General features: G+C 43.1%; 1 protein-coding gene across 1 annotated transcript; it reads left to right on the forward strand.

The window, feature by feature from the left end:
- Window positions 1-919: 919 nt before the first annotated feature.
- On the forward strand, window positions 920-6,672 carry LOC123725095 (homeobox protein 2-like). The gene is made up of 2 exons (XM_045688862.1): window positions 920-938; window positions 5,731-6,672. The coding sequence occupies exons 1-2, from the start codon at window positions 920-922 to the stop codon at window positions 6,459-6,461; spliced, it is 750 nt and encodes a 249-aa protein (XP_045544818.1). The 3' UTR covers window positions 6,462-6,672.
- Window positions 6,673-10,149: the final 3,477 nt, after the last annotated feature.

The following is a 10,149-nucleotide window of genomic DNA, read 5'->3' on the forward strand; positions in this document are numbered from 1 at the left end:
CAGAACAGCGCCGTTTCCGTTTAATTGAACGTTGCACTTTTTTTGTACTGAACACAGCCCAAATGATAACGGCGCGGTTCCCGGACACAGATTAAGCACAGTCAAAGATTGTCTATTATATTGACAAGATAGTTGATTGACCACTCTAAACAATGGAAATACATGTCCTCAAATATGGAATGCAGGTAGGCAGGAGGCGAGATCTGGTGGGACCAGTCTAGCCAATGAGAGGGCAGATATGTGTGCACACAGTCAATAGAGATAGAGGAAACTGAGTTGCACTTCCTAACCTCCTGCCCAATGAATGACCATATTAGAGACACATATTTCCCTCAGATTACACAGATCCACAAAGAATTCGAAAACAAACCCGATTTTGATAAACTCCCATATCTACTTGGTGAAATACCACAGTGTGCCATCATAGCAGCGAGATTTGTGACCTGTTGCCTCAAGAAAAGGTCAACCAGTGAAGAACAAACACCATTGTAAATACAACCCATATTTATGCTTATTTATTTTCACTTTTGTACTTTAACCATTTGTACATCGTTACAACACTGTATATATATACATAATATGACATTTGTAATGTCTTTATTCTTTTGGAACTTCTGTGAGTGTAATGTTTACTGTTCATTTTTATTGTTTATTTCACTTGTGTATATTATCTACTTCACCTGCTTTGGCAATGTTAACATATGTTTCCCATGCCAATAAAGCCCCATGAATTGAGAGATAGAGGACTCATCTTTGTATCTGTGCCATTATAGCGTCTGTGACAGCATGGGCAGCATCATTGAGGCTATCTTCATTTTAAAGTACTCAGTTTTCTTCTTCTTCATTGGCTGATTGCTCCCAACTCATAGGAATCCCCACCCATTTGACTAATTAAAAATGGTTGAAGCCCTCAATGGCAATGGCCATGTCAAAACAAGGTATATCTATGACGAGTCCTGTATCTATCTCTATGACAACAGGCACAATTCTGATATAAAGTTGTTTTTCTTAAAGTTGCCGAAATGCCACGTGCGTCCACTTATATCAGTGCATTCCTCGTAACAACCTAACCATTACAAAACGTATATTCGATCAAATAAGCCAAACAAAGCTAAATATACATATATTTTTTAACCAAACTCGGCACTCTCTCATTGACCCCCATACAAATATGTCTCACTTCGTGGGTTTATTTTTCATGGAGAGATTTTGGGCAGAGTAAAACCTCTCATGTCTCCTCTTCCTCTCTGACATAGTCCTGGACCAACCCTGGAAGTGTTGTTTAGTCCATAACTAGGTGGATACTGTGACTGTGAAAACGGCTCCAAATGTTTAGCTTTATACTGAACAAAAATATTTTCGCAACATGCAACAAAAAAACATCAGTCAATTGAAATCAATTCATTAGGCCCTAATCTATGGATTTCACATGACTGGGTAGGGGCCTAGCCAGTCAGAATGAGTTCTTCCCCACAAAAGGGCTTTATTACAGACAGAAATACTCCTCAAATTCATCAGCTGTCCGGGGGGGTCTCAGACGATCATGCTGTTTAATCAGCTTTCTTGACATGCCACACCTGTCAGGTGGATGGATTATCTTGGTAAAGGAGAAATGCTCACTAACAGGGATGTAAACAAATTTGTCCACAAAAACATAGAGAAATAAGATTTTTGTGCATATGGAAAATATCTGGGATCTTTTATTTCAGCTCATGATACATGGGACCAACTCTTTACATGTTGCGTTTATATTTTTGTTCAGTATAGTATATCACATTAAGCCTAACACATATACTGTATACCACATTCAATATTTTTTTTAATGGTTTATACTTGATAATTTAATCAAATATTTTGTTCCATGTTGTGTATGGTACATATATCAAGACTTAAGTTAGTAAAATATTTTGGTAAGGCTCTCGGTAGGCTATAAACTGGTTAAGATAGTCATACTGGAAAGTGGAAATAATAAAAGATAAAAATAAAAAATAACATCAAAGGTGTTTTAATCTATTTGGGTTCAAAATGATTTTCCTCAAAATACGTGTTAACATGTGGATCCTTTGGATCAGGTGTTGTTACATAATAATACATTGAATTATAGGACCTTTATAGTGACAGTCTGATAAGGGTTGTCATTATAAAAAATAATACAACATTATGTAATTTGGTGATTATCAATGTAAAGCCATTTTCACAAAGAAGACAGTATTTTACCTTTAAAAAGAAGGTTATGACCTCTATTCAAACAGATCGTTATTCGTTTGTTTTTCGCAGCTATGCCCCTTTTTATACATATTAGTGCATACTGGCACACTGGGAGGGGTGGGAAGTGGGGTTGTTGTTCATCCACAAGGGCTGTTTGCAATTCATACTAGGTTGGTGCTAAACCATATGGAGTTGTTAAAGGTCAATATCAAATCATTTCTGGGTAACAATTAAGTACCTTACTGTGATTGTCTTCAATTAAAATGACAAACAAAGAAACAAAAATAGCTTCTTAGGAAAGAGCAATTTCTCAAGCAAGAATTTTGCTAGGACTGTCTGGAGTTTTCTGAGTGGGGAGGGGAAAACTGAAAATGATCTGTTATTGGCAGAGATGTTTGGAACTCTCTTCATTGCTGGTCTATTAACTAATTTACCGCCTGGTGATGTCACCAGGCAGGTCAAAACACCATCCCACCAAAACAGGCAGAAATTTCAGGCGGTCTTTTCAAACAGCTCTTACACTATCAGGGCATTATCATCATTTTCACAATTTCACAGTATTATTCCAATCTCATAGTGTGGAAATATCTCAAACTGTGTTTTTAGTGGTCAAAATGTGCCATGTGTTTTACCCCCTACCCCTTTCAAATATACTAAAAAGGTTACATTCATTTTTTTATTTTGTTGGCATTACATATTTTTATTTCCTACATACAAAAGTGGCCTACTTAATCCTAATACACAAGTTTTAGAATCCTTTATCTAAAAACACTATCAATGTCTGACATTGAATTGCTGTCTTTTTACTCTCACTGTGTTGCTGTAGGTCTTCACTAGAGGACAGAGAATATGGTGCTATCCCTGAGACAGAGTGGGTGATGTAAGTTGTCCAGCACTCCAAAATGTTCCTTCTTCCTGTCTCCCCCCTCCTCCCACGCCTCCCCAGACTAGAGTATTAGTAGGAACAAAAGTCATCTGCTGTCCATCTGGCTGCAGTGCCGGGGCGGTAATACCCCCTCATATTCAACAGCTTCCCAAGCCCCTGTGTGGACAATCAATTTTACCCTCTGCCTCTCCCTCCTCCTTTCTCCCCTCTCTCTCTCCCTGCCCTCATCCTTTCTCCCCCTCTCCCTCTCCCTGCCCTCCTCCTTTCTCCCCCTCTCCCTCTCCCTGCGCCCCTCCTTTCTCCCCCTCTCCCTCTCCCTGCCATCCTCCTTTCTCCCCCTCTCCCTGCCCTCCTCTTTTCTCCCCCTCTCCCTCTCCCTGCCCTCCTCCTTTCTCCCCCTCTCCCTCTCCCTGCCCTCCTCCTTTCTCCCCCTCTCCCTGCCCTCCTCCTTTCTCCCCCTCTCCCTCTCTCTGCCATCCACCTTTCTCCCCCCTCTCCCTGCCCTCCTCCTTTCTCCCCCCTCTCCCTCTCCCTGCCCTCCTCCTTTCTCCCCCTCTCCCTCTCCCTGCCCTCCTCCTTTCTCCCCTTCTCCCTCTCCATGCCCTCCTCCTTTCTCCCCCTCTCCCTCTCCCTCTCCCTGCCCTCCTCCTTTCTCCCCCTCTCCCTCTCCCTGCCCTCCTCCTTTCTCCCCCTCTCCCTCTCCCTGCCCTCCTCCTTTCTCCCCTTCTCCCTCTCCCTGCCCTCCTCCTTTCTCCCCTTCTCCCTCTCCATGCCCTCCTCCTTTCTCCCCCTCTCCCTCTCCCTCTCCCTGCCCTCCTCCTTTCTCCCCCTCTCCCTCTCCATGCCCTCCTCCTTTCTCCCCCTCTCCCTCTCCCTGCCCTCCTCCTTTCTCCCCCTCTCCCTCTCCATGCCCTCCTCCTTTCTCCCCCTCTCCCTCTCCCTGCCCTCCTTTCTCCCCCTCTCCTTGCCATCCTCCTTTTCCCCCTCTCCCTGCCCTCCTCCTTTCTCCCCCTCTCCATCTCCCTGCCCTCCTCCTTTCTCCCCCTCTCCCTCTCCCTGCCCTCATCCTTTCTCCCCCTCTTCCTCTCCCTCTCCCTGCCCCTCCTCCTTTCTCCCCCTCTCCCTCTCCCTGCGCTCCTCCTTTCTCCCCCTCTCCCTCTCCCTGCCCTCCTCCTTTCTCCCCCCTCTCCCTGCCCTCCTCCTTTCTCCCCCCTCTCCCTCTCCCTGCCATCCTCCTTTCTCCCCCCCTCTCCCTGCCCTCCTCCTTTCTCCCCCTCTCCCTCTCCCTCTCCCTGCCATCCTCCTTTCTCCCCCCTCTCCCTGCCCTCCTCCTTTCTCCCCCTCTCCCACTCCCTGCCCTCCTCCTTTCTCCCCCTCTCCCTCTCCTGCCATCCTCCTTTCTCCCCTTCTCCCTCTCCCTGCCATCCTCCTTTCTCCCCCTCTCCCTCTCCCTGCCCTCCTCCTTTCTCCCCCTCTCCCTCTCCCTGCCCTCCTCCTTTCTCCCCCCTCTCCCTTCCCTCCTCCACCTCTCGTCTCCCCGCACTCCTCCATAGCCCAAGACTGTGAGGTGGGATCTAATGTCAGTGCCCCCAGAAAGATCTCCCCCCCCCCTCTCTCTCTGGAACATGTGAGGCTCAAAAGCAGCAGCATTACTCATGAGGGTCTGTTGTTACAGTGGTTGGACTCATAGTGGTGTAGTAGGCTATAGAGATGAAGAGAGAAGGGAGAAGACTATAATCTAATCACAGGAGGCTGCTGAACGGCTCATAATACTGTCCGGAACATAGAAACCACGTGTTTGATGTATTCGATACCTTTCCACTTATTCCGCTCCAGCCATTACCACAAACCTGTCCTCCCCAATTAAGATGCCACCAACCTCCTATGAATCTAATGTAGAAAAAATATGTTGATTTGGTAAACAACAGTTATCTGTAGTTGTCAGTCATGCGTACTATTAACTTTTTTTCTTCTAATAAATCATTATTTGGGAACATACGTCTCTTTGTGGATATGGTTTCTGCTGCAGTGGTTCCTAAACTTATTTTGTGCCATGATTCATCACCTGAAGCTGATGCCAAATTTTCATTCCAACCTCAAGATAAACAGAACAATGTTTCTAGCTATACCGCCTAACCTTCGGTTGCGACTCAGTAGGAATTGGCTGCGATCCACCAGTGGGTTACATCCCACCAGTTGGGAACACAGGATACCAGAAACAAAGATTCCTCCTCAGGCTATGTAGCCAACGAATATTACTCCATCGCCACTTAAAAAGTTGGATACAAATGTTTAAATTCTGCTGTGAACAGTGTGTGGAGGGAAATGAACAAGTGATCCACCTCCTACAAGGTTTTCTATGGTTACTGTCGCCTACATACAGTGCACTGAGGGGACGGAAATAACCGTCGCACCCCCTTTGAGTGGTACTACATTCCCACACCAGCAATAAAGGATTGAGGCACTTGTCGGAACTGGGCTTTTCAGCAGCAGCCAAGTGGTAATGGCCAGCTCTGTGTAAAACATGTAAATGGAAGCTGTGGGTTGACTGAAAATGAAAAGTTACGCAAGCAGCGCTTTCATCCTCTGTTTTGCAGTATTAGTTTTAACGTACACTTTGTTTCGTTGCGCAACAGATTCATCCTCCTCACCTGGGGGTGTGAACGTACCGGAACTACTCCTACCACCAGAACTACTCCTACCACCAGAACTACTCCTACCACCAGAACTACTCCTACAATCAGAACTACTCCTACCATCAGAACTACTCCTACCACCAGAACTTCTCCTGCCATCAGAACTACTCCTACCATCAGAACTACTAATACCATCAGAACTACTCCTACCACCAGAACTACTCCTACAATCAGAACTACTAATACCATCAGAACTACTCCTACCACCAGAACTACTTCTACAATCAGAACTACTCCTACCATCAGAACTACTCCTACCATCAGAACTATTACTCCTACCACCAGGATTACTCCTACCATCAGAACTACTACTCCTACCACCGGAACTACTCCTACTGTACCACCATAACTACTACTCCTACCACCAGAACTACTCCTACCACCAGAATTACTCCTACCACCAGAACTACTCCTACCATCAGCACTACTCCTACCACCAGAACTACTCCTACCACTGGAACTACTCCTACAATCAGCACTATATTCCTACCACCAGAACAAACTGCTACCACCAGAACTACTCCTACCATCAGCACTACTCCTACCATCAGAAATACTCTTACCATCAGAACTACTCCTACCACCAGAACTATTACTCCTACCACCATAACTACTCCTACCACCATAACTACTCCTACCACCAGAACTACTTCTACAATCACAACTACTAATACCATCAGAACTACTCCTACCACCAGAACTACTCCTACCATCAGAACTACTAATACCATCAGAACTACTCCTACCACAGAACTTCTCCTACCATCAGCACTACTCCTACCATCAGAACTACTCCTACCATCAGAAATACTCCTACCACCAGAACTACTCCTACCATCAGCACTACTCCTACCATCAGCACTACTCCTACCATCAGAACTACTCCTACCATCAGAAATACTCCTACCATCAGAACTACTCCTACCACCAGAACTATTACTCCTACCACCAGAACTACACCTACCACCAGAACTACACCTACCACCAGGACTACACCTACCACCAGAACTACTCCTACCATCACTGGTCCATTTCTGTCTATACCCTCTGACAATGACTCTACACTATGGCAACACTTATCCATCTCAACATCTCTTGAATGATTAGCCTCAAGGCCTACTTGGTTACCACTGGCCCTCAATGCTTTTTAGTTGGATTCATGTGAGTGACTTGTGAGACAAGGCTCATATATACAACTCATATATTTATTGTTGTTGAGGTGTGTGTGTGCTGCGTGTGCGTGCGAGCATGTGTGTGTGTGCAGGCTTATGCAGCTTTATATGTGTAGACTCTTTGAAAAAAAGGTGCTACCTAAAAGGGTTCTCTGCCTGTCCCCATAGGAAAACCATTTGAAAAACCCTTTCTGGTTCCAGGTAGAACCCTTTTGAGTTCCATGTGGAACCATTTCCACAGAGGGTTCTACATGGAACCCAAAAGAGTTCTACCTGGCATCAAAAAGGGTTCTCTTATGGGGACAGCCGAGAGCGTGTATGCACTTGTGTCTGCCTCAGTGGTTCTGTGGTTGTTTTGTCTGGGTGGTGGGGACAGACAGCACGCATAAGGTTATTAGGGAAGATTTATTTAACTAGGAAAGTCAGTTAAGAACAAATTCTTATTTTCAATGACGGCCTAGGAACAGTGGGTTAACTGCCTTGTTCAGAGGAAGAACGACAGATTTTTACCTCAGAGATTTGATCTTGCAACCTTTCAGTTACTAGTTCAATGCTCTAACCACTAGGCTACCTGCCACCCCGAGTTAAGGTCAGGGTTAGGTTAAAAACCCATTTTAAGAAGATCAATTGTAGAAATAGGCGGGGTTTATGACTTTGTGGCTGTAGTAACTAGTGACGACCCGTCAGAATCAATAACAACACACTGCACGGTGACCTCACAACAGTGATTCTTTTTTTATTTCACCTTTTATTTAACTAGGCAAGTCAGTTAAGAACAAAATTCCCTATATAGTGCACTACTTTTGACCAGAGCCCATAGGGCTCTACTCAAAGTAGTGCACTACGTAGGGACAATAATGCTATTTGGGACACATTCGGTGTTCTACCTGGTATGGAACACTAGTAGGCCGTAGGAGATAGACGGGGGCACAAAACGAGAGAAAACACTTCGAAACAGAAGAGGTCCAACAAGAACACTCATTTCATTTGTACCGTTTAAAAGCGTTTTCTGTTTCTTGCCTACTGAACATGATTCTACTATGGAGTCATTTCTATTATGTAGTTATGTATAAAACAAATACTCCTGTAAGTGTAGCTTTTATATAATTGAGGATGAAGTAGTGTTTTTTAATTCCCAGCACCACAAAGAGAAGACAATGTAATAACGATGTGTTAATATTAGTAGAAATTGGTACTGAAAATATTGTGGATAAAGCAGATTCATATTTTGTTACAGGTGGCTAATCGTATGATAGTATTTACTTTAAGAAAACGAAATAGATAAATATTATGAAATGAGACCAAAGCGTGCTAACAGATATGGCTTTTTATTGAGTAGGAACGAATATTGTAACATTAAATCAAAAAACACATGGTTTATTTTTACAAATCCATACAACTTCACAAAGAAATTGATATTTTATCTAGCTCAATGTAATTAAATACATAAGGTCAAATACACACTGAGTGTACAAAACATTATGACAGACTGACCAGGTGAATCCAGGTGAAAGCTATGATCCCTTATTAATGTCACTTGTTAAATCCACTTCAATCAGTGTAGATGAAGGGGAGGAGACAGGATAAAGAAGGATTTTTAAGCCTTGAGACAATCGAGACATGGATTGTACATGTGTGCCATTCAGAGGGTGAATGGTCGAGACAAAATATTTAAGTGCCTTTGAGCGGTGTATGGTGGTAGGTGCCAGGCGCACCGGTTTGAGTGTGTCAAGAACTGCAACGCTGATGGGTTTTTCACGCTCAACAGTTTCCTATGTGCATCAAGAAGGGTCCATCACCCGAAGGACATCCAGCCAACTTTACACAACTGTGGGAAGAATTGAAGTTAACATGGGCCAGCATCCCTGTGGAATGCTTTCGACACCTTGTAGAGTCCATGCCCGACAGATTGAGGCTGTTCTAAGAGCAAAAGAGGGGGGTGAAACTCAATATTAGGAAGGTTTTTTAATGTTTGTACACTCAGTGTATATGCAGAATACCTAAACCAAAAAACTATTATGAAATACTACAAGAACGTAACTTTGGACATCTTTTTCCTCCCAATAAACATCTCTTAGGATGCAGAATGAGTCCAGTAAAATTAGCATATTTGATACAGTATACGTGTTTTGGTTTCTTTTAGATTACAAATGACTATTCACAAAATATACAATTCAATAATTATTTAGGTACCATATGTTTTGAAGGGTGTGCGTGGACATTGGGCCCTGGCTACTTATCTTTCAGTTAGGTTTTGATTTTCTCAGTGTTTGACTTGTTCACAGTACAATATCATATGATCCAACTTTTGGAGAAAATGACTGTCTGTCTGTATGTCTAGAATGATGCCCTCACCCACTCTAGTGCACAAGATGTGATCAGATTTGATTACAAAAGACCATGAAAATATATAAAAGTTTGTCCAATAAATGTTTTCTTCCAAGAGTTGTAATAGCTTTTTAAGAGCCCAAGTCTGAATACTGCTTTTTCTGTGATGTGTTTTCATATAAGAGCGTCAAGAGAAGGCTGTTTTAATACTGCAAGCCTCAAATATACGGTGTCCATATTAGGACAGCCTCAATCTCGGCCCAAGACTGAGGCTATCCTAATAGGGACACCGTACTGCATGAGACGGTTGGATTCGTATGCACCTCGGGACTGAGAAATCTTTGGTCAACGTTATCACGCTAGCATAATGCAACATCCAGAAACAGCAACGATAGGAGAGGAACAGAACCACACATACAACATCAAACAATAACTTATATCGATCAAGTTCACAATACTTATAAAACGTTCTTTTTTTTTAAACAAAGATCTTTACAGACCACAAAGAAACTAACAAACACGCCACACTTCTAGAATGTCACAGACGCTTTTGATTGGAACGATACGTGTAAACTCACAGGGAAAGTCGACGATAACTACCAAGAAGAACACCAAAAATATTTTACTTGTTATAGTTGATAACCAGTGGTGTAAAGTACTTGTGTAAAAATACTTTAAAGTACTACTTAAGTAGTTTTTTGGGGTATCTGTACCTTACTATTTATATTTTTGACAACTTTTACTTTTAATTCACTACATTCCTAAAGAAAATAATGTACTTTTTACTCCATACATTTTCCCTGACACCCAAAAGTACTTGTTCAATTTTGAATGCTTAGCAGGACAGGAAAAGGATCCA

Source organism: Salmo salar, chromosome ssa11 (genome assembly GCF_905237065.1).
Source record: "Salmo salar chromosome ssa11, Ssal_v3.1, whole genome shotgun sequence".
Lineage (NCBI taxonomy): Eukaryota > Metazoa > Chordata > Actinopteri > Salmoniformes > Salmonidae > Salmo > Salmo salar.